This window comes from Rhinopithecus roxellana, chromosome 4, assembly GCF_007565055.1.
Source record: "Rhinopithecus roxellana isolate Shanxi Qingling chromosome 4, ASM756505v1, whole genome shotgun sequence".
Classification (NCBI taxonomy): Eukaryota; Metazoa; Chordata; class Mammalia; order Primates; family Cercopithecidae; genus Rhinopithecus; species Rhinopithecus roxellana.
In genome coordinates, this window is record NC_044552.1 from 91658794 (window position 1) to 91684208 (window position 25415).

Genomic DNA, 25415 nt, shown 5'->3' on the forward strand with positions numbered 1-25415 from the left:
AACTAACAAATGGGAAAGGGGGAATGAAGAAAATAGGATAATTTTTATATCTTCTACTGAGAGCGTCAACAGATTTGGGATATCCTTGACCCAGATAGAAAAATTTAGGAAGTAAATAAATGAGTGAACAAGTGTTTAATGAGGTAATATAAAACTACTACGATTAATAACATTTAAATCAATAGAGAGAAAAAACAAAACCTAACAGAGGAAAAAAAAATCAAGAACTTCAAATATTAGATGGTTAATGTTAAAACCCAGCAGTGACAACTCTAAGTGTAACAAGCAAAAAAGATTTATGCTGGCTTTTAAAGAAATCCAAATATATGCTCTTTATAAGAATATATCAAGGACAAAACCATACAGAAGACATAAAATAAATCAAGGGATGAACAAAAATATGAGACATGCAAACCAAAGTAGGGGGTCTTGATGTCAACACCAAAATAAAATTCAAAGTTAAATAATTTACTTAAAGCAAAAGGGAGACTTTTATGTTGCCAAAAATTACATAATAATGACAAAGGGAAGGGATACTATTTTCTCCCTCTGAGTGCTCCCCCTGATAAGTGTTAAGTGTTAAGGTGCACCTCCAGAAGTGCCTCCCCTTAGCTCTCATTTGCTCCTTCCACAGGGATAACTTATTTGATCAGTGAAATCAGAAAAGGATCATTCTGCATTCATGGACTCCTCTCATTGACACACTCGCTTACCCATCTGAAAACAGCATGAATTCTGTGTGAAAACCTCCCTGAATCATACAATGGTAAAATTAAAGTCTGGCTTTGGAAAAATTCAGCCCTCCCACCTAAGCCATCCAGTGAACAGTAAAACAGTGTGCTTGCTATGCAGACACGACTTCAAGATATACTCCCGTGCGTGCTCTTCCAATCACATTGTTGTTCCTGTCCCTCCAATTTAAAACTTCTGGGGCTACCTCCTTTTGTCATCTATCTTTATTTATGACTAAATAAACTGAGTAAGTAGTGGAAAGTCTGCTTTGGCTAGAAATTCAGTCCTGAATTAGAGAAGTCCCCTAATTCAGTGTAGCAGGCAAGGAAGCTAATATTTCATCTGATCCAATCTGATTTGCGTATCTTTCTCAATTAGTTTATAAACTGGAAAGGAAAGAGTTGTGAGTAATTAACACCCTCCAAACCTCCAAAATGGGGACCATTAACTTTGTTGAAAATACATTAAAGAAATATATAAGAAGAAATTGACAAAATCACATTTTATTTTATTTTCATTTTTATTTGTAAATGGAGATGGGGGGTGTCACTATGTTGATCAGGCTTCAAGTGATCCCCCCATCTTGGCCTCCCAAAGTACTAGGATTACAAGAGTAAACCACCATGCCTGGCTGACAAAATAACATTTTAAAAGGAAAATGAATGCTCTCTTTCAATCTTTAATTGAGCAAAAGGACAAAGAGCAGAACTGAAATTTGTATTCTACAGAGAGTTCTCATTCTTTTCGCGTATTCATTAAAAAAAAAAAAACTGCAAAATTGATCATATACTAAGCTCCAAATACAATCTCAATAAATTTCAAAAAGTAACAATTCTACTTGCCATATTCTCTAACTATAAAAATAAAATCAGAAATTAACAATACAAGACAATGACAAAATTTAAAATGGATCCAAAATATAAAATAATCTTAACCATCTAGTCAAAGAGTTAATTAAAATCACAGTTTAAGATACTGGAATTGTATCAGATGCCTCCTGTGTACCACCTTACATCCTCTTGGTCTCATCTCTAATTCCAGTTATATCTGTGGCAAGTATTTCCACATAGGTTGCAAACTGTTTTGTGCACAGAGCAGCTCACCTAAAGGGTTAGTCATACTCAGCACTCATGGAGTCTCAACTAGGAAGTGTGAGAAGGAATCAATGGAGAAATACTTCTCCCCTTTGTCTTTTGAGGAGACAATTCCAAGACACATACAGTACAATCCTCAGAATGTCCTTATCAATTCATTAATGCACGCACATATTGGAGTTCCCTCCTTTCCCTGTTTTCTCTGGCCCCTCACTCCCACTTTCTGGGATCACTTCTCCAGCCAACTACTTGTACACAAGCTCTTATCTCAGGCTTACCTTTCCCTTTCCCAGGAGCATAAGTCAGTCAAGTATGGTCCTGAAAAGCAAACCATCAGGGTGGTATCTGGAGCCAAATTCACCAGTCAGATGGCAACAAGAATTTCACTGTGGTGAGATGAACGTCAAATAACAGAGAGATGACTGGAGATGTTACTGCAATGAGATTGCCTACAAGCACCGAATATATTTACCACAGAATAAAGACTAAAGTAAATGCAGAATAAAGTACCAGAACAGAGTGCAAATGTTTCATGTCCTGATGGTGTGAAAATTACTAAACTAATAAAAGTTGGGAAGAAAAAGGAGAAAAAAATAGGAGCTAAAATAGGTATATTGCTTTCCTTATTTGTAATAATTTAGAGTTGAAAGGTATCATTTAAAGCTGACAAACCAAGTAGTAGAAATATAAAAATACTTAACAGTATAATGAATAAGAAAGACAATATTATATTATCATCTAAAATCTATTGTTGAAGAGAAGGAGTCATGCAAAAGAAACATGCTTATTTTCAACACTGCTGAATATGCAACTTACAGATACTGTCCAAAGTAATAGAAGATCAAGGGTATTAGGCACTAGAAAAAAACCGACAGACTTTTCTTAATATCAGAAAAAAATACACACACACACACACACACACACACACAAGATAAATCATACAGTGAAAGATATTTTAAGAACTGCTAAAGCAGAGTACATAAAATAATACAACAGAATAAAGATCAAACGTATCTGAATATCAATAAATGTCAAGTTACTTAACTTACACATTGAAAAAAAGATTTTCAGACTGGATCACAAAACCATCCAACTCTGTGTTTTATACAAGTTACACACCTAAAAGAAAATGATCCAGAAAGGTTAAAAATAAATACTAGGCAGGCATCCCTTAAAATAAAAATAGAATCAAGATCTTAATATCAAAAAGGTAGAATTCAGACCAAAAAGCAAGCAATAATCTACAAAAATAAGGACTTTCTTAAAGCCAAAGGGCACAATTTACAGTGAGGATATAATTATGAATCTTTTATGCATCAAATAATACTCCTGCATATTGAATAAAGCAACCATTACAGAAATTACAAGGAGAAACAGAAATACATTCTACTAACATAATTCACCACATCACACTGAGACAATCATTGTCTATCTATGGCCACCAAAAAAGCATATGAAAAACAACTAAACAGCCATTTTTTATTATAAATACTCAAGTAAAACGGGAAAAGATGTATATTTGCCTAACATAATAAATCTATCTTAGCCCAAAAGTCAGCATCATGCTTAAAGGGAAAAGAGGAGAAAGCAAACCAACTAAAAAATATGTACAAGACTATTATGACTGCCATCACCATTATTATACAATACCGTGCTGGAGGAAGAAGCCAATGCAATTAGCCAAGAGAAAGAAATTAGAGAGCTTTAAAATAGAAATAAGGACTTAAAACTATCATTATCAAAATTATTATGTACCCGGAAATCTCAAAAAATAGCTTTTACATATACAAATACTAGTAAGATATGAAAGACCACATTAACAATGGCAACACAAAGCATTAAAAATCGACAGAATCACAAAAACTGTGTAAGACCTATACAAAAAGAATAACAACACAGCTTTAAAACATTTCTGAAGTAGGCCAAACATTATAAAAGCATTGATTTAATATTTAAATGAAAGCACCAAAATGTTATTTTAAAAAGCTAAACAAAATGATGCTAAAGTTTATAGGCAAAATGTATACATAAAGGAAAACTCTGAAAAACCTGAGATGAGTAACAGGTTGGAGAGTCTAGTGTCACTAAATATTAAAATACATTTTACAGTTTCAAACATTAAAATAGGGTGATACTGGCATATGAATAAACAGACAACCAGTGGAACAGAATAAAAATTCCAGAAATAGATCCAAATACCTAAAATAATTTAGTATGTAATAAAGGTGTAATTTCTAATCAAACTCAAAAGATAGGCTTTTTAACAAATGGTATCAGGCTAGGTGGATTGCCACTTGGAAAAAATTAGTTAAAGCTGTATCTCACAGTATATATATATGTATAAACGCTATAGAAAATAAAACTTAGAACGTTAGATAAAAATTAGAGAATCCTTTTATAACCCTAGAACGATTAAAAATAAATGACTGATAAATTTTACATAAAATTAAAAAAAGTAAGCATAGTAAAAAGAAAAAAATACAATAAGCAAAATCAAAAGATAAGAGATGATTTGGAAGAAAAGTTTTTAAGTCACATCACAAGTAACTGACTAATCTATCAATATATAACTCAATCTTAGAGATAAAGATCAATAATCTAATGGTAAAATGGGGAAGGAATATGAATAGGTAGTTCAGAATTGTATGACTCTTAAATGCAATCTCCAATTAAGGGAAATGCAAATTTCCTTACAAATACTGAGCTATCTACCAAAAGGGCATAACAGGCACTTATACAGATGAGTGTGTAAATTGGTTAAAACCATGGTGGATAATATTGTAGTGTCTGTTAAACTAACAAATGATATACCTTCTGATCCATCAATTCCATTTCTGGAAATTTCTCCTACAGCTATACTTACACACATGTAAAACTAATGTACAATGTCATTTAATGAAGCATTATCTGTAATAGTGAAGACTGGAGGCAACCCAAATACCTATCACAGGAGGACTGGTAAATTAATGTTGGTATATCCATAAAAATTGATTAGTATGAAGCTATCTCTTAAAAGTGAAGAGGCTTTTTATGTAATGATATGAAAAGATCACTGTATTACTCTCCTAAGGCTACTGTAACAAATTACCACAAACTGGATATCTTTAAAACAACAGAAATTAGAATATTCTCTTACAGTTCTGGAGACTAGAAGTCTGAAATCAAGGTGTTGGCAGGGCCATATTTCGTTGAAAGGCCCTAGGAAAGATGCTTCTCTCTGAGCTTCCTGTGGTTGCTGGCAATTCTTGGTGTTCCTTGGCTTGTAGACATCACTCCAGTCTGCCTCCATCTTCACAAGGCATTCTCCTCTGTACTAGGGCTTGATTAAATAACTGGGTACTACAGCTAGTCAAGTTGGCATATAGACTAACCATCACAATAAGAAATATATGAATAAAAAATAAATCAATATGCACAATAGTATATAAAATATGCCATCTTTACAAGATGGAAAGAATCACAATTCATATTGTATTTGCACAAATTTTGGAAATGTCACTGGTTCTCAAGAAACCAAAGAAAATAGTTTTTTTTTTTAAATATTTATGTATATTTGTAACTAGTTAGATTAAGGACAGGAAAAGGAACAAGAATGTATTGTATACCTTTTCATATCATTTTGATTTCTGAATCATGGAGTGTATTACCTAGCCAAAATGTTTGATTTTTAAAAAGAACATACGTTTGATTTTTAAAAATAACATATGATATGTGGTGCTGACATAGAAAAAGGAGGATAATTAGAACAAGATACAATGCCCAGAAGTGTACACATACATACATAGACACACACACACACACACACACACACCAAAAATGGCATTTTGGATGAGTTGGTTGAACTTTAGGTTAATTTTTTGTTCTTTTGCTTATCTGTATTGTCTATTACCTCTATCAGCTTGTTTCTTTTGCACGAATAGGAAAACAATTTAAAATGTTTTTAATACCCTTTGGCAAGTTTGGCAGAAGCAAACAAAGATCAAAGCCTTTTGAGAATAAAAAAATTCCTCATTTTCCTAAAAATGTTTAAAAACTGATTGCCTCCCCTATTAAAGAAAACATTTTTATCTTGAAGGATTTGCAGAGAGAGGAGAATGAAGAAGGGCCAGGAACTTAACTGTACAATTCAGATATTTATGAAACTCAGAATTAACAGGGAGAAATGAGCTTTAGGAAAACCATTTCCAAAGTTGAAGCTGTTTGACATGATCATTTCTTTGTTATTATCGTTTGTATTCATGCTTTTTACACACTGGGTAACCTTGTGCACACACATGGCTACAAATTCCACATATGTATGATTAAGACAAAGATCAATATCTTTGGTGTAGATCTTTCTGTTTGCTAGGCATGTCCATGGATATCCCACAACAAATTCAACATGTTTAAAACGGAGCTACTCATCAATTCCTACGTTCAAAATCTGTTTTTCTAGTAGTTTCCATTTCAGTCAGTGTCCCTGTCATCTCCTCAGTTATTGGGGGCTTCTTCTCTCTCCCTCTCTCCCACATTCAATTGATTACCAAGTGGTATCAATTCTCTCTCATAAATAACTCTATCATTCTTCTATATAGTATATGTCTACTGACTTTTTCATTATTTCTTATCTGCAATTCCTAAACTGTTTAATCCATCTTCCACGTCAGTATAGAAGTGCCTGTTTCAAAATGAAAATCTTATGTCATACTGCCATCTAAAAATCCTCTTATGATTTCTAGTAAATTGCATTATATAATAGGAGCTCCATAAATGCTTAACAATGAATGAATTAATGTACAACTGCAAGATGGGCAGGAGTAGAATCAGGTATAGTTATTTTCACACTTTTTAGCCATAAAACAATTGCTAGAAAAAATGTCACCCAGATAAAGCCATTTGCTAGTCCTTAACCTCTGAAACAACTACCCATATCACATCAAACTATTATAGGTGAATGTCTCCTTTTCTTCGTATCTTCTTGATTTTATTTTACTAAATAAACCAGGGACAATGGTTGCAATTTATATAAAATTTTGAAATCAATTATACCAATAAATAATAATCATGATAATCACAACAGGATTTCTGCAGAGCTATAGGTACAATTGAGATGTATTTGCCAATGGTGATATAAAATTCAGAACATTTTCAGCTTCAAATTCATATACATTGAGCAACACAAAGAAATACTCTCCCTAAAATAAAAATGACTAATTCTCCATCTCCTAACTGTTATTCAAAACACATTGTTTATAAGTATACCTAAACACATTCTGCAATACTAAAAGCATCTGGAGATACATAGCACTTACCTTGCTACAAATTTAAATGCAATCCTCACCTGTATTTTTATGAATTAATAAAAATGTTATTTGGGCAATCTGGGTTTTGCAGTTAATCAAGAGAATTGTATCTTTAAGAGAATATCCTAGCAACCTCTCAGCAGCTAAGAAAAAACCCAACTGACAATGTACACTGATTTAATTAATGCTGCTGGACTCCATCAAACTTTGCAGTTAATCAAAAAGACACTTAGAAATTAAGCTACAGCTGAAAATGAGAAATACTGGTGAAGGGTAAGAAGAGAAAAATTTCATAACTAAATGAGAACTCTTTACTTCTGGAGCATGTTTATCAATAAACAGACTAACAAAGAAATTGATGAAGTTACGACTCCAGTGGGGGTGTCAAAACCAATATATTCATTACTCTAAGAGATTGCTAGTCCTAGAGCCAAAATTACATTGTGGTAATCACAGTTTTACGGATACATTCAAAACTTGCAATGCCACTACATTTTCACTGGCCTGTCAGACTGTACATTTTCTAGCGGAGATGCATTTTATGGCACCTGAGCCTTGGAGAAATATGGTTCTCTCTTCTACATTTGGAAATAGATGTATTTTCATCCCCAGCCCTTCCCCACTCCATCATCAATATCAATATTTTATATGGCCTGGTACTTGGCACCATATAAACACATTACACAGAAACAGGTCTGTTCTAGACGAGGTGGGTTTTGTTTTTGTAAGACAAAAAAAAAAAAAAAATTAAAAAGCCAAAGAAAGACACATGAAGACTTATATAGCAAACAAAATCCAAACATGATCGATTGTGTTAGTAAATAAACACTTCCTCTAGATGTACGTAGGAATTCTTGTTTATATACCTTTGTCTTCACATACACTGAGGAGTGGATACATGAGAAGCAGGAATACTTAATTCTGTCTCATTTTTCTTTTTTTGAAATACTCCCTGTATATCAGCTAATCTAATTTAGATAATTTTAATATTTTTTAAAACTCAAGCATAGAAACTACTTGACTGGACCATGAAATACACACACACACTCACACATACTTTTCTCAAACTTTCAAAAACCTGAACACTTAAACTTGTTGCATTAAAAAATGAATGTTCACAAAGAACGTCAAATTTAAATCACATTGATTTGCTCTTCTTGAGGGAATGCTGTAAGAATAATGTTTTGAAGCTTTTTCTGAAAGTTTGGGAATCATAGGTTATAATGGAGGAATGCTACATGAACTGCCCAATCTGTTTGGTGCTCATTGTTCCAATAGAATTCCTCCTTCCTGACTAGTTCAAATTTTCTGACATGTTAACCACGCAGAACAGACAGTTACAGATCACAACTGGTTCAGTCACAAAATAAAAAAGACAGTGGCTTCTCTCCAGTCCAGTGTGCAGTGTGAGAAGGCAAAGATGAGTCCATATACTGCACCTCCTCATTGTGATCACAAGCCCTAAGTGCTAGATTTAAATATAGAAGAACCTTCCAGGGTAGCCATTTCTGTACATAAAGGAACACCTACTCACCCCAACAAGTAGTACTTTAGAATAGTGGTTCTCAAATGACCTGCATCAGGATCACCTAGGGGGCTTGTTCAAATACTGATTGCTGGCCCCTACCCACAGAGTTTCTTATATAGTAGGTCTGGAATACAGCCAGAAAAATGACATTTATTTTCTTTATTTTTTCCTTTTTTGAGACAGAGTTTTGCTCTTGTAGCCTAGGCTGGAGTGCAATGGCAGCGATCTCGGCTCACTGTAGCCTCCACCTCCTGGGTTCAAGCGATTCTCCTGTCTCAGCCTCCCGAGTAGCTGGGATTATAGGCGCCCGTCGCCACACCAGGCTAATTTTTTCTATTTTTAGTAGAGATGGGGTTTCACCATATTGGCCAGGCTAGTTGCGAACTCCTGGTCTCAGGTGATCCACCTGCCTTGGCCTCCCAAAGTGCTGGGATTACTGACGTGAGCCACCGCACCTGGCAAGAACTGACATTTCTACCAAGTTCCCAGAGGACATTGCTGCAGCTCTGGAGGTCATAGTTTGAGAACTATTGCCTAAAGTATAAAGTAAATTTATTTAAATGATGCTGAATCTGTTCTTCAAGAGGAAAACATTAGCTCCCATCCAGAGAAACACCACAATCTTCTGCCTAGGATGAAGGAGTGCATGATATTCACTATAAAACTAGACTTCAGAAATACGGGTCCCATTTTTCTATATTCTAGACCCTGGTCATAATGCGTAAAGTATTAACACTAACAGATTTTCCTGGCCTATGTTCTTTGTTTGTATTGATCCTATTTTTCTACTGAAAATCATTTTAGATAAAGAGTATGAAGGTTTGTCCTGATTAGTTGGAGCTCCTCTGTAAGTACTTAGGAGAGTAAATATTACAGGTATCACAGAGATTAGGAGCAAATATGGAGGCTAAATTTAAGACTTGGGGGGAAGTTCTTATAGAACAAAACAAAGCCTTAAATAAACCTTTTTTTCTAGTTGTAGTTTTCAGTAGCAGCGATTGCCTATATAAAAAACTCTTGGGTTCTTTATATCAGGGTAAAAAAAAAATCTGACATCTATAATGTCCTGTTATAGACTGCACAAAAAGTATGCATAACCAGGATCAGTATCAACTGGAACCAGAAATGTGAAAGTTGGTATTCAGGTCACTTAAAGAGAGAAGAAAGACAGTCACCTTTGGTCATGGTAGTCAAGGAATCCCTGTAGTTCTACTGGCAGGGAGACCATCCTTAATTCTAATGCTCTGTCTTCAGACCACAGTCTGGGCTCCTGATTTGTATCTATTACCCTCCATGGAAATGGCTGGTGAAGTAAAACTGTGTGTGTAAAACTGCATCTGCCACAGGCTGCTTGTCCACAAAAGCATCAAAGCATCTCTATCGAATACCTCTGTATGGGTCTGTAAAGAAGAGTCCCACTTCGATCAAAGACAGCAGATTATGAGGTAAGCTACCAAGTGCAGTTTTTAAGATTCCATACTGACAAGCTTCTGTTGTTTTTAAACAAAGTTTTGGGTGTTGATACAGAAGTTAATGCTAAATAGATAATGCTCTCCCTCTACTGACATGCTTCATCATGTTACTTATTCTCTTCTCTCAAAAATACACGACATCATTTAATCTTCACAATAACCTTGTAAGATAGGATCAGCTCTATTTCACTTCTGGAAGATGTTAAGAAAAGTTAATTATTTGACAAAAGTTGTAATTAGCAATTGGCAAGCACTCCAACCCAACTTCTCACTCCAAAGTCAGTGTTTTTACTATTCTACTCTGACTGCTGAGTTCTAATTTTTATTTTGTCTTAGATTGAGGTAGATAGAATATAATCGCTTATATATGGATATATATTTCAAAAATGTAGCAATTAGTATGGAAAATACATATTTGGGTCTCTAAGTCTTTTCTATGAATTCTAAAATGTAGATATCACATCCATCTTATCTATTGCTGATACATCATTCACCCTTTAATAATCAATAAACTTCACAGTGCAACCCCATCATATCTTGTTAGAAAAATGCCTCATTCCTGGGAATAAGGAGTGCTGAACAAGTAACTAACTTTTAATGTTTATTCCCTATTATTTTTATTCCATATTATTTTTTGATTAAAATTTTTAATAAAAAAAAATTTATGTCAAAAATTCCTTCATCAGGGGAACCATGCCTCCTCCATTCCACAAAAATCCTGTTCATTCCATGAAGTAGGTAAGAGTAGGGATCCATCCTTTCCCTGCACAAGACCACCAACCTTAATGCCAGGCACACAGCATTCCTTGGGCCAAACAGACTTCTGCCAGACTAGACTTTCTTTTTGTGGGGGGTGGGAAAAGGGGCATGCCAGATGAAGGAATGATGTGGGTTCAAGGCTACCAACTGTAACAACTGAAACATTATCAAATGTAAAGTTTCTCTGAAAATGAGACCAAGCAGTGGACAGAGTAAGTACTATTATTCGAACCTCCAGATCCAACCACACTTTATTAAGCTTTCTGGATTTGAGACAAAAGTAATTTCCTTATTTTGCTTAAGCTAGTTTGATTTGGGTTTCTGTCACCACTTAAAGCGTACTAGGCCAGGTGTGGTGGCTCACACCTGTAATTCCAGCACTTTAGGAGGCTGAGGTGGGCGGATCACCTGAGGTCAGGAGATGGAGACCAGCCTAGCCAACATGGTGAAACCCCATCTCTACTAAAAATACAAAAAAAAAATTAGCTGGGCATGGTGGCAGGTGCCTGTGATCCCAGCTACTCAGGAGGCTGAGGCAGGAGAATCGCTTGAACCCAGGAGGTGGAGGTTGCAGAGAGCTGAGATTGTGCCATCGCATGCCAGCCTGGGGGACAAGAGTGAGACTTCATCTCAAAAATAAAAATAAAAATAAAAATAAAGTACTAAAACAAAACTCTTTCTAAAATATTTCTTTAGAGTTCTCATATTGAGGCTACTGAATAGCCTGTGTAATCTCATGGGCAACCTATAACATATATCACAATCTATTAGCTGTAACTGAATATGGGACTAATAGTACTTATTTGGAAAAACTTTGTGAGGAATAAAGCACATAAAAAATGCCAACTGCCATGGCTGGCATTCAGCAAAAATAATTGCTCTCCGCAATTACTGTCTTTCCAAAATAGCAATAGCAGCTAACGTTCAAGTGCTTCTGGTTCTAAGTGGTTTTTCCTGTATTAATTTCGAGTCAATTAGGTTAGATTACTATGAGGTAGGCACTCTAATTAGCCCTGTTTTATAAAGAAGAAAACGAAGGTGCAGAGAGGTTTTGTAACTTATCCAAGGATACGCACAGACAGACATTAAGGGACAGCTGAGGTATGAATTTATGCAACCCAAAAGTTATGTGGGTTTGAAAGTTTCTGGATTTTGTTTGCTGTGAAGCTGTTAACTCTCACCTCTCCTTATGTCACTGAACCTGTCTTTAGAAAATCCTTTCAAAGTTTAGTTTTTTCACTCTTCTGTGAGTTAGGAAACAAACTCATCAATCTTACTGCAAATTTTTTTATTATTTTTATTTGTTTTATTTTTTTTTACTTTAAGTTCCAAGATACATGTGGAGAATGTGCAGGTTTGTTACATAGGTATGTGTGTCATGGTGGTTTGCTGCACTACTGACTTATCCTCTAAGCTCCCTCCCCTCAACCCTGACCCCTCAACAGGCCCTAGTGTGTGTTGTTCCCCTCCCAAATTTAATACTAAATAAAGGAAGGAGAGTTCTAAGTGCAGATAAAAAAGACATAATATATTTAGTACAGAAGTTTTATGATAACTTGGAGGTTTAAAAGCTTTTTCTGCTTATGTCTATTCACAGTATAGCATTAATGTATTACACATTCATACCTGTATTCTATTTGTTCATTTTTTCCCCCCTACAAGAAACTCATAGTCAGTCATGGTAATAGCAGCTAATATTTACTGAGTGCTTATAATGTGCCAGGCACCTGCCAAGCATAAACCTAAGTATTTCATTTACTCATAACCACCATAAGTAGTACAATTAAAGACCAGTAACAACTGAGCAAGCTGTAGTCCAAGGACACACAGGGAACAGTGGGAGAGCAGGGATAGAAACTCATGCAGTCTGGCTCACTGTGCTCTTCATCCACTTTGTGAAGACAGGGGCCTGTCTGGTTTACTCTCCATGCTCTCCTGCCATCTAACATAGTCTAGGGCATCCAAGAAGCACTAGTGGTTAATTTTTTTAAATACACCTAAATAGACTCGCTTGAACCTGGGAGGCAGAGGTTGTAGTGAGCCAAGATTGTGCCACTGCACTCCAGCCTGGGCAACAGAGTGAGACTGTCTCAAAAAAAAAAAAAAAAAAAAAAAAAAAAAAAAAAAAAACCCAAAAAACAAACAAACAAAAAACTCCTAAATAAAAGGACAGCAATTTCAAGCGATATAAAAGGAGACTAACATAAAAGAGGAAAGTTTTGTGTAGAAGGGGAAAAACTTTTTAAGGCAGATTCGTCACAATTTATGGTAACTTCTTTAATTCTAAGAAAATCCATATTATCCCATAATACAAATTTCTCTTCCCATTTTCATCAGGGAGATTTACATGCTCTATCCAACTAACAATTAGTCAGGGATACCAGAAGTCGAGTATCTTGGAAAATGAGGTGGAAGAGGATGATCAGAAAAATTACAAGTCAGCCATGGAATGAACTTGTGTTTATTTCACAATTCAATTTAATCCTCTTTACCCTCACCTTTTTTAAAAAAAAAATATGAGCAATATGTGCCATTATGATAGCCATTAACAGTGAAAGGATTAATTAAAACTATAATTATCTGATAAGACTAGCATACTGTCTAACCTGATTTAGAGCAGATTCATCTACTTCAACTAAAAATACTGAACATAAAAAAAGGTGTATAATGAAACAAAAATTAACCCTGCAGGTCCTGTTTCCATTACATATTTTCTAAGTAACTTCAGGTATCACTCAAATAAAGAGTCATAGTGCATTTTTAATTTTTATTAGTAAGAGTTCTGAGTACAAATAAATTTAATGACATTTAGAAAAAAAAAATTTACCCTCTAAGGTTTGTTCATAAAGAAAACCCTGTTTTGTACATTTTAATTTCCAATTTTAATGCTTAATATCATAAATGCCTTTACATCTATAACTTAACTTTAGGTTTAATTTTAATAATTTTGTCTTCTTGCATCTGGTTAAAGAGATCATCAGGTAGAAAAAAAGCAAAAAATTAGGTTAAATGACCTGAATAAAAAACTTAACTAAAAAGTTTTAAAAGCCTTTAAAACAACCTAAAACTTAGAATACTTTTGGCAGAAAAATTAGCAGCTAGGAACAAAATTAACATTACATAATATTTTACCAAGAACTGCATTACAAATAATATTGTTTTACATATATTAGAATGATTTGCAACATATTATAGTAAATGGTTATACATATCAGACGTAGAAATCTATTAAGAAAACTTTTTAATATAGTTCAGCACTTTTGAGATATTCTGTTCCCAATAAATGAAAGGAACACAATTTAGAAGATGATAGGTGGTACATCTTTTAATTGGAGACCTAACCAGGTAAGTCTTGATAAATAGTCATGCAATGAAATTCAATAATATGCATTTATAAGAACTCAGAATTAACAGTAATGCCTTCCCCTCATCAGTATGCATGCCTGGCATCAGAAATCATACTATGAGCAAATGCTTGTAAATTCTTGAAAAAAAAACAGCTGACTTTAGAATAAGTGCCAATCTAAATTTTTTATTCTTCCCAACACACTATTTCCACCACTCTTCATTTTAACAGTGTTTTCTCCTTGGTTGGTGGCATATTACTGCTTTTTAAAGACCAATCATATCCAGCATGATCCAAACTCATCAACTTCTCTATAAGCTGAAGTGAATTACAAACAGCCAAAAGACCAATGCATTTAAACAGAAAACTATCCACTCTAGTCAGCAAGGCAGAAGTCCTATGTCTAAAAATCTTCTCTACAAAGTTGCTTTAAAACTAGTCCTGTAAGTCCAATAGTATTACACTATTGTTGTCTCCTTGGTTTGAGGACAAGTTCAAATCTTAAAAGCATTAACATTTCCAAATTATATTACTCTGGAAACATAATTGAACTGAAGATCTTTCTGTAATATATTGGGATAAAGTTTCTTCTATTCTTTGTAATTGGTATGTATTTCTACTATTCCTTGCATTTGGCATGAAATCTTACACCCAGTCACTGAGATACAAAGAATGTAGGAGAACAAGGAGAGGAATTACACTGTATCCAAGCTTCTGGGGGCTATGACAGAGAGCAACTGTCCTTGCAAACAGAGAAATGTCTTCTGAACTCAATGTAATATTCTAACAGAATTGTAGGTAAGTGATTTCAGTAAATACTGAAATTGGGAAATGAGTAGTGTTTAGCTGTGGGTACTTTCAGAGGAATGAGAAATCCCAATGCTGTGACTGCTATCACTCAAGAGTAGCTCAGCACTGCCATGAAAGATAGGGACCCCTGGCCCTATCCATAAAGGGAAGGGCTCCTAAGAAGCACTGGTTCTCCACCATCTGGAGCTACACTTCCCAACACAGACTTTTACCCTTAATTTTCATTCAACAATTAGTGGGAAGACTGTATTTAGCTCAATGAGAATATGATCAAAAATACATAAATAGGGATAAAAGTAGAAAAGGAATACCACCTCCAGTGCAGTTAAACTTGCCATAGCACTGGTTGAAGAGTTAAAATCTATTTCATTTTTCAAGATACATTTTTATTTTTGGTTTCATTCAAAAAAGCCTCCTTCATTCTTGGCAAACTATCTATGTGGTGTATGTATGATCTACTTTTTCACTGCATTGTATTTAGCTATTAAAAATCATTCCTTAATAAGGACATTGTAGCATTAAAAAGTCTAAATGTTTATAATACACACTGTATTAAAATATTTCAATATTTACAATTAGGAAAAATGTATACTCTAGTCAGTCATCTCAGTGCTACTTCTTCAATTTCATCTTCTACAGAATCAACTGCTTTTACTGCTGGTTTATCATCTGCATGTTTTAATCGGTGTCTATTTGGATTAAAACTTCTTCCTTCATTGAGGAAAAAGTCTTCATCTTCATCATGTTCTCGATCTCTGCTGCCTTTATCCCCAGGGAGAAAATTTAGAGGGTCAATGTCTCCTTTACCGGAAGCCACAGAATTTGGGTCACTGCTTTTGGAGGAAATGGTGCTGCTACCACTGGCACCAAATAACTCTTCCATCAAATTAGCTTTTTTCTCTTTTCTTGTAATTAAATCTACACCATCTTTACTAAGTTTTTCCACACTGTTTCTTTGGAAATCCAAAAAACTACTTTTTTGACTAAATGGATTTGACTTCTCTGATGTTTTTGCAAATGAAGGCACATACCTACCAAATGCAAACTCATTAGGGGAGGCTGGACTTCTAACATTTCCTGAATTTTGACCTTCTCCTTTTGGAGTTGAGAAATCGATGTCTTGCAAATGATGCCCATTAAATAACCTCTCTGAGGATTCAGAGAACCTGTATGTTTTGGGGCTTCTCTCTGGGGAGTGTAGTTTTGATTCAAAATCAGGTAACAATGGCAGAACAGGGTATTTTAGATTTCGAGAATCTTGGAGTTCTCTGTCAATTTCATTCAGTTTAGCAAGTAGCATTTCTCTCTTCAGTCTTTCTTCTTCCTCTCCTTGCAATTTATCCATATTCTGAATTTGATATATTTCTAGTTGGTACCTTCCAGTTTCCCACTCTGGCTTTTCTTCTCTTTCCAGTAAATATGTCTTTTCTTTTTGCTTTTTATCAAGTTCTTCTCTTTCCCATTCTGTATGAAATCAAATTTTTTTTTAATGGGATTTTGTAACAGTCAGTATTTTTAAACAGGAAAACTATCAAGTTTTATAAAACAACCATATTTAATTTGGGTATAGTAAGTCAAGTGAGAAAAGACATCATAAATTTCATTTTTACTTGATATTCTGGGAATAGAGAATAATATATTTAATATGTATTGCATTTAAGATCCTCATTTATAAAACAAAATTTGTTCTTCAAGATACTGGTGGTGAAGAAAGGTTCTTTGCCTATTTTTTTACAACTAATATAATGCTGTATAGTAGGGATGGATGGATAGATGGAGTAAAGACTCTACACTTAAAAATAAATGAAACCTTTGGATGTCATGTCCTGAGATATGACTTACGTGGTATTCTGACAGAAGATGCATTAACTTGAATCTAATTAAGAGAAAACTTCAGACAAACCCAAAATGAAGAACATTCTGTTTTTAAAAATGGGTCTATATTCATCAAAAATGTTAATCTCTCACACACATTCTCTTTTTCCCTCTCTCTCTCTCTCTCTTTCTGTACATATATATATGTAACAAAAATCTCCAGATTAAAGAAGACTGAAGAGATATGAAAACTAAATACAATTCATGATCTTATAACAGAATGAAGAAAATGCTATCAAGAACAATATTGTATCAACTGACAAAATAATAATATGAATGACAGATTAATGAGTTGCATCAAAATTAAATTTCTTGAAGTTGAAAACTACATTAGAATACGGTCTAAGAGAATGTCTTAGTTTGGGGAAATATACATAGAAGTATTTAAAGGTATGGGCATGAGATACACAACTCACTCACAAATAGTTCTTTAGCTACTCTCGCAACTTTAACTTTGAAACTACTTCCAAATGAAAAAATTAAAAATATTAAAATATGTAAGAACACTCCAAGTATAGTAACTTTAGTAAATGGCATCTGAATCCTACTTCATCAGAATTTTCTGAATGCAACTCATCCTTATTCCCTAACCCTAAATAGCAAATGACTTAGAGTGTTCAATTTTTTTCTTTCCTTAATAACATTATTCAAATGTGTACAGCTTCTGATAAGCCATCCCCTACCACTGTATCCACCTTTCTTTGTTCTACCTAACCGATTCACAGTTAAGTTGGAAGATATTAAAGGATGCTCACTCTTTCTTTCCCAGGGAATGCTGACTTGTCACATGCTTAAACAAATTCTTTTTCTTACCATCCTCCAGCTTTTCAACCTCCTGTTTTAAGACATGGAGTTCTTCACCTTTAACAAAATTTTCTTCTCTTTCCACAATTGGGTTTAGAATCCCTGCTTCTCCATGCCCATCTTCCTTCTGAGACTGCAAGTCCTATTATACGTTTAAAAAAAAAAAAAAATGCAAGTTCACAAATTATAGAAAAGGGGGGGAACTAAACAACACAGATTTATCCATTAAACATGATTACCAACTAAGTTAAAAATTAATGCAGATTTTCAATTAATAAATCAGTAAATCACAAGTTACCACTCCTTGAAAAATGCTTCAAAACCACACAGGATTATTTCTATTAAAATTGTAAAGAAGCATTTATAAGACGTATTAGAACCAGTATAACTGAAGTAAAGCCAAAATGGTACATAAAGTTCTGAAGAGACAAGTTTTAGAAGGATCCTTGCTTTGTGCATTTTCACCAAAAATCTGATTAATACAGTTAACCAGTAATGGCTATTTGCCAACTATGAGAATCAACTGAGATGCTGTTGAACTGTAACATAAGCAGTGACAATATTATGTCCAAGCCTCCAACTAATATATTTTATGATATTCAAATCAAATAAAAATGTTATAAACTTAAAATTCCTTGTTTCCTATGGTAACTTTCAAATATGTGGGTGTGTGATTTTTCTTAATAAAAGTGAAATATCTATTATTAGTAAAGACTTGTCTAGTATCCATTTTCATCTTCTTCCTTTTAGCAACAGAATCCTGTGAGTTTTAGCAGGACATAGAGCTGCTTAGCTGGAGACTACATTTGCTACCCTCCCTTGCAGCTAGAAAGGACTAATGGAAGGGGAGTGGAAGTACATGTGCAATTTCAGATCACATTTACAAAACCAAATGCTACTTGCCCTCCATTTCCTTGTTGCCCTTTCCCACAGGGGTGGTAAGCAAGTTCCAACCATACACAAGAGGGCTACACTCTTCAAAATGGAAGATCAACAAGACAGGGGATGACTACCATGAAACAAAGCTGTCTACCAACTGTCAACTACCAACTGACTTCAGTCTATAACAAGAGAGAGAAATTTTTCTCTCACTTGAGCCACTCTATTCTTTTTCCAATAGCAACTTAGCTTGTACTGTAAGCTACCATTTGGTGAGGCCCTTTACAGTGGCAGGTTCAGTCTAAAGAGTTTTATGAACATCATGATTATTTCCAATTTCATGTGACTAAAAAAGAAATAAAAAATGAAAAATAAAAAAATTTCATGATTACTCATTGTCACAACCCTGAAAAGTAATCCACCCTAATTTTATAGATGAGAAAACTGAGGCTCCAAGAAGTCACACAATTAAAATGTTAGAATTTAACTAAAATGAGAGCTAACTCCAAGGCTCTCATATTCTTACACTCTTTTCACTATACCAGGTTTCTATTCCTTCTGTTGAAAGTATACTATAAAAAGACCAATTTTTTTAGTTCTTTTAAAGTTAATAATTACTTTGTCATTCCTCACTTTGTGATCTCAAAAAGACAAATCAACATGATCTAGTTTCAATGACAGTACAAATACAGAAACACACTTAGCGGATACAACTAACTTGTATGAATTATCAAGCAAAAATAAATAAACAAGCTAGAATATACAGAGAAATCAAATCAGTCCATCCTTTCTGTTTTACACCTCAAGAAGAGACCTCAGGGTCACTGGGAAACTTATAAGGTATAAACACATACCATTGTATGAAATATGCTAGGTTGCCGATATGTTGTTTTCTTTGGAGTTTAAGCGGTAAACATTAAAGATAAAACTCGCTTAGAGAAAGAGACTTTCCAGTGATTCAGAATGGAGGTCCTTTTAAATGAAAGTCCAACAGAGACTCCCTGAATTCCACTCTAATTTGAACAGGATAAGATCAGATTCCATTGCCATTACTTTGTTCATTATTCAGTCAGTTACCATGTAAAATTCTCTTATATAGGAGACCAAAAAAAAAAATTAAACCTAGTCAAATTCTAAGAAATCAAATTCTAAGAAATCATAAGAAAACTACTATTACGCCGGGCGCGGTGGCTCAAGCCTGTAATCCCAGCACTTTGGGAGACCGAGACGGGCGGATCACGAGGCCAGGAGATCGAGACCATCTTGGCTAACACGGTGAAACCCCGTCTCTACTAAAAATACAAAAACTAGCCGGGCGAGGTGGCGGGCGCCTGTAGTCCCAGCTACTCGGGAGGCTGAGGCAGGAGAATGGCGTAAACCTGGGAGGCGGAGCTTGCAGTGAGCTGAGATCCGGCCACTGCGCTCCAGTCCGGGCGACAGAGCAAGACTCCGCTACAAAAAAAAAAAAAAAAAAAAGAAAAGAAAACTACTATTACTTGCTACTAAACATAAAAGTACTGAGGGTTTTCCAAGACTATCTCGGTACATAAGAGAAACTTAGAAGGCAAATTCTTCTCTTCTGCCCCCAACCCAGGAGGCACAATCCATCATTCTGAAGCACCTGAAATATGTGATGTAAACTAAAAGAGTCAAGCCAAAAGAATTTTATAAAATACACAATACCTCTTTCCCTTCAAAAAGGCTAGTTGCATATTCACATAGACATAGTACTAGCTTCATTACTGAAATTTTAAAATGTTTGATATTGTGTTTTTACGAATAACTTCATACTGAATTTGGTACATAATAATACTGCTAAACTCACTAAAGTAAGATGTTCTGGTTCTTCCCATTTGTTTTCATAACACATAATTGTTTCTGGTGTTAAAGGATATTCCTCTGGCTTTAAGTCTTCCATCGTTTGTACTCCTTTTGTACACAGGTCTGCAAAATCACTCTGGCATGCAGCTACAATGAAAATCATTTAAAAATTATTATTACAATGAATAATGCCAAAATATATGGAATTCAACTGGCATGTATATATACACACACATATATATATGCATGTGTGTGTACATATACATGTACATTTAAACACACCACTTCATTTAAATGGTGAATATAAATATTCACTTATATATATTCATTATATAAATATAATGTATGTTTTGCTCAGCTTAATACTCACTATTACTATTTTTGTTTCTAGGATTTACTGGCAATTGTATGATTTGGGGAGAATTCTGACTACAAATGCTTTAAGTTTCACAACGTTTATATTTTAAAATCTTGCAATTCACATAAGAGGGAAATTACAGTTTTGTTAAAAAAGAAAGTAAAACTACAAATAACAATACAAAGTATTTGTAGGTGAAATCAACTGACATCTGAGATTTACTTTAAAATATTCTAGAGAAAAGTAGAAAAAAATAGATGAAATAAAACTGGTAAAAAGAATAACTGTTAAAGCTACATGATACATAAATGAAAGTGCATCATATTACTCTCTACTTTGGGGTATATTTGTATATTTTCAAAAACATTTAAAAAATTATAATAAGGAAATTTCAAAAAGTTATGTAAAACAATTTTAACAGCCTCTCTTCCGGGGAAAAAAGCAGAGAAAACTGAAAAGAATTTCTGAAAATTGTCAGAAATTTAAATTGCAAAAAATACATTTATTTTAAATATATTTCAGTGAGATTCTTTTCCTTCCCTTCCATTTCAGAATTATTGTACTCTCACTAAATAATAGCAATAATATCAGTTTGTGAACAATCATAGTTACTATACCATTTTTTCTTAATGCAAGTTCTTTTTCTTTATTTGGAGAGGACTTTGGCAGACGATTAGAATATATATTTTTTATATCCAGTTCTCTCTCCTTTTCCTGAAAACAAACACAACATAATTAAGGAAGTAGAGTCTCAGTTTAAAACAAAACAAAACCCCTCACTTTGTCATCTGGTATTTTCTTACCATATTAAAAGATACCTGGTTCAGCTTCCTTCTGTAACTACCAAACTATAGAAAAAAACGTCTCTAGTATACTGAGGTTAGGATAGAGCAATAATTTTCCTGAAAAAGTCTAATATGTCCTGGAAATTTAAAAAATTAAGGCAAATTTCATTTTTTACCCATTCTTACCTGATATAGCTAGTATTGTCTTAACTGAGACACAGAGACAAATAATTTAGTATCTCTCAAATGTAAGTTCTGAAATATTGATGAGTTAAAAATTAGACCACTCTTTCAAACACAGGCATACTTGGCCATTTTGGGGCTGTGGCTTTTTCTGAGAATTTTATTAACAAAAAGAAAACATAAGATAATGTATAATTTTGCACTATTTTACACAAAATTTTGTGCAAAATTTCATTCTATCTAGAACTCATTGATGACTTCGACGTAGAATGAAAATTGCCTGTTTTAACAAAATTAAATAATTTGAATACTTTCTCTAAACACTGTGAAAACGAAGAGCATCATTTGAAACAACTTCAAAAATAATAAATCATTGGGTGATCTAAAGAAAAACACTGAATTATTCAACCATGCAACACAGTGAAGCTCTAGTTCCCAAAATTTTCTTCTATGATTTTACAATTTACTTCAGTTACATCATTTCTATTGGTGTATTCAGTGTTTCACCCTTTTTTGTTTTTGTTTTTAATTTCACTTTGTTATAGTGATTATACCAAAAACCTTTTCTAAGTACTAAAGACAATACCAGAATTTTGTAAATTATATTGTACCAACTTACAAATATGAATAGTAATATTTAGTGTTTTAAAATATTTAATTTTCATCTAATACACATTATGGAAAACATAATGCAATTTAAAATACTTACCTTTAATTTGTGATATAGTCGCTGTACCTCCTTTTGAAGAACTTTATTTTCATCATAAGCCTCATATGCCCTTTTCCTTTCAGCAAGCAACTGTCGTTGGAAACTGTTAGTACTCAGCTCAAGGTTTTTTGATAGTTCCTATATGTATAAATACATAAAAAGCACTCCTTTAAAAAAAAAACCAACAATAAAACATAACACATAGCAGTGTCAAAATGATGTTTTTAGTGGTATTGTCCAAGACCTACAAATCAGACTGGGCATAGCATTCATGTACATAAGCTCTGTTTACCAACAATTTAGTAAGGTATCAAGCCTATTATTCCTATCTGTTTTTCATAGTAATTTGTAAATAAATTCTTAAGGATGGGATGGTGGCTCATGCCTATAATCCTGCGCTTTGAGAGGCCTAGGCGGGAGGAGCACTTGAGACCAGCCCAGACAACAAAGCAAGAGCCTATCTCTATAAGAGTTTAAAAATTAGCTGGGCATGGTGGTGCATGCCTATAGTCCCTGCTATTCAGGAGGCTGAGATGGGAAGATCACTGGAGCCTGGAAGTTTGTGCCAATGAACTGAAGCCTTGGTGACAGAACAAGACTATCTTCAAAACAAAACACAACAAAACAAACAAACAAAAAATCTTAAGCACACACACACTGCTTGGGCAAATAATAAGATACCAAGACAGATAAAATTACACAGCACTACCAAAGCTGCAGAGAGTACCTAGAGTAAAACATCTCTAGATAAAAACAATAGCCATTTCCATCCATGGTCTTCAAACATGTTCCATCAAGTGTATAAAATAATTTATGTTAAAATATTTTCTTATAAAATAACTTAAGTTGTCAAGACACCATTTCTAACTTGTGGTTTTTTTTAAAGCATCTTATAGATAGATAGACAGATAGATAGATAACAAATAAATGTTTATTATAAGTATAAATAAAATCACAAAGAAAAACAGAAAGTAAAAAGCAGTTACAATCTCATTACATTGTGATAATCACTGCCAACATTTTGATGTATATAATTTGAGACTTTTATGTATCTTTCTCAGTAAATAACACCATAAATCCCTAAGTCAATCTACTGTAATAACACAATCTTTTTTCAATGGAATAGTATTGCACTTTACAGATTATCATAACTTAACTAAATTCTGCTGTTCAATATTAGGGTGCTCCAATTTTTCCTAGAGTGAACATCCTAATATATCTAACTTTAATCATTTATTATTTCCTCAGGGTAAATGTTAAGAAATAAAACGCCTTAGACTTTATCTAAATCAAGAACTCCTGACCTTTGAAAGGTCCCATTAAGCAAATGAAAAGATAAGCCACAGACTAGGGAAAATATGTGCAAATCCCCTACCTGCTAAAGCAGGGGTGCCCAACCCCTGGGCTACAGAATGCTACTGGCCTGTGGCCTGGTAGGTACCGGGCTTGCACAGCAGGAGGTGAGTGGCAGTGAGCAAGCGCGAGCATTACCGCCTGAGCTCTGCATCCTGCCAGATCAGCAGCAGCATTAGATTCTCACAGGAGCACAAACCCTATATTGTGAACTGTGCCTGCGAGGGTTCTAAGTTGTACTCTCCTTATGAGAATCTAATGCTTGACCAACTTGTTCCAGAGATGGAACAGTTTCAGCCTGAAACCATCCCCCTCAACCCCGTCCATGGAAAAACTGTCTTCCATGAAATCAGTCCCTGGTGCCAAAAAGGTTGGGGACCGCTGTGCTAAAGGACTTGTATGAAGAAATGTATAGTTATCCCTCTGTGTCTGTAGGAGATTGGTTCCAGGACTCCTGTGGATACCAAAATCCAGGCATAGTCAGGTCCTGCAGTCAGTCCTGTGGAACCTGAGTATATAAAAAGTCGGGCCAGGCGCAGTGGCTCATGTCTGTTACCCCGGCACTCTGGGAGGTGGAGGCAGCGGGATCACAAGGCCAAGAGATCGAGACCATCCTGGCTAACACGGTGAAACCCCATCTCTACTAAAAATACAAAAAATTAGCCTGTGTAGTGGCATGTGCCTGTAGTCCCAGGTACTCGGGAGGCTGAGGCAGGAGAATCACTTGAACCCGGGAGGCAGAGGTTGCAGTGAGCCAAGATCATGCCACTGCACTCCAGCCTGGGCAACAAGAGCAAGACTTCATCTCAAAAAAAAAAAAGTCAGTCCTCCACATCCAAAGGTTTCACACACTGCAAATACTTTTATTTCTGCATTTGGTTGTGGAATGTGGAACCTGTGGATATGGTGGGCCGACTATGTTTATTGAAAAAAAAAAAAAATTTGCATAAGTAGACCCACTCAGTTCAAACCCATGTTGTTCAATGGTCAACTGTATATTACATCTAAACATCTATATCTGTCCCACAAAATTCAGTAACATGAAACCAAACAGCTCAGCAAAAAATGGAGGAAATGTGTAAACAGATAATTCACCAAAAAGATATCCAGAGACAAATGGGCACATAGAACAATGCTTCAATATCATAACTTATAAAGGAAATACAAATTAAAGCCACAATAAAACAATGCTATTTATCTATCAGAATATCTAAAACTGGAAAAACTGAGCATACAAAATGGCTAGGATGAGTAGCAACCAGAACTCTCATACACTTTTGTTTTGGGAATGTACAATGGTACAACCATTTTGGAAAACAGTTGGGCAGTAAAACATACATCTACTATATATAACACAGTCATTCCACACTTAGGTCTTTACACAGGAGAAATAGAAGCCAGTGTCTATACAAAGACTTCTGCATGAATGTTCACAGCAGCTTTATTTGTAATAGTTAAAAACTGGAAACAATCCAAATGTCCATCAATGGGATGGATTAATGGATAAACAAAATGTCATATATATGTATACAATAAGGGTAACCACCACTTAGCAATAAAAAAGAATGAACAACTGATACTTCCAACAATATGTTTGAAACTCAAAACAGTTTTGCTAAAGAAAC

At 34.5% G+C, this 25415-nt stretch overlaps 1 protein-coding gene across 1 annotated transcript in view; it reads right to left on the minus strand.

Moving 5' to 3' along the window:
* Positions 1–13620: 13620 nt before the first annotated feature.
* The window catches only part of LCA5 (lebercilin LCA5), a 54876-nt gene continuing 43081 nt past the window's right edge, over positions 13621–25415 (minus strand). Inside the window, exons 4-8 of the mRNA XM_010370071.1 lie at positions 22438–22575; positions 21378–21474; positions 20407–20549; positions 17712–17844; positions 13621–16487 (exon numbers count right to left, since the gene is read on the minus strand). Of these exons, the coding sequence (XP_010368373.1) occupies positions 15625–16487; positions 17712–17844; positions 20407–20549; positions 21378–21474; positions 22438–22575 (1374 nt within the window). The 3' untranslated portion in view covers positions 13621–15624. The remainder of the gene's footprint in view (positions 16488–17711; positions 17845–20406; positions 20550–21377; positions 21475–22437; positions 22576–25415) is intronic.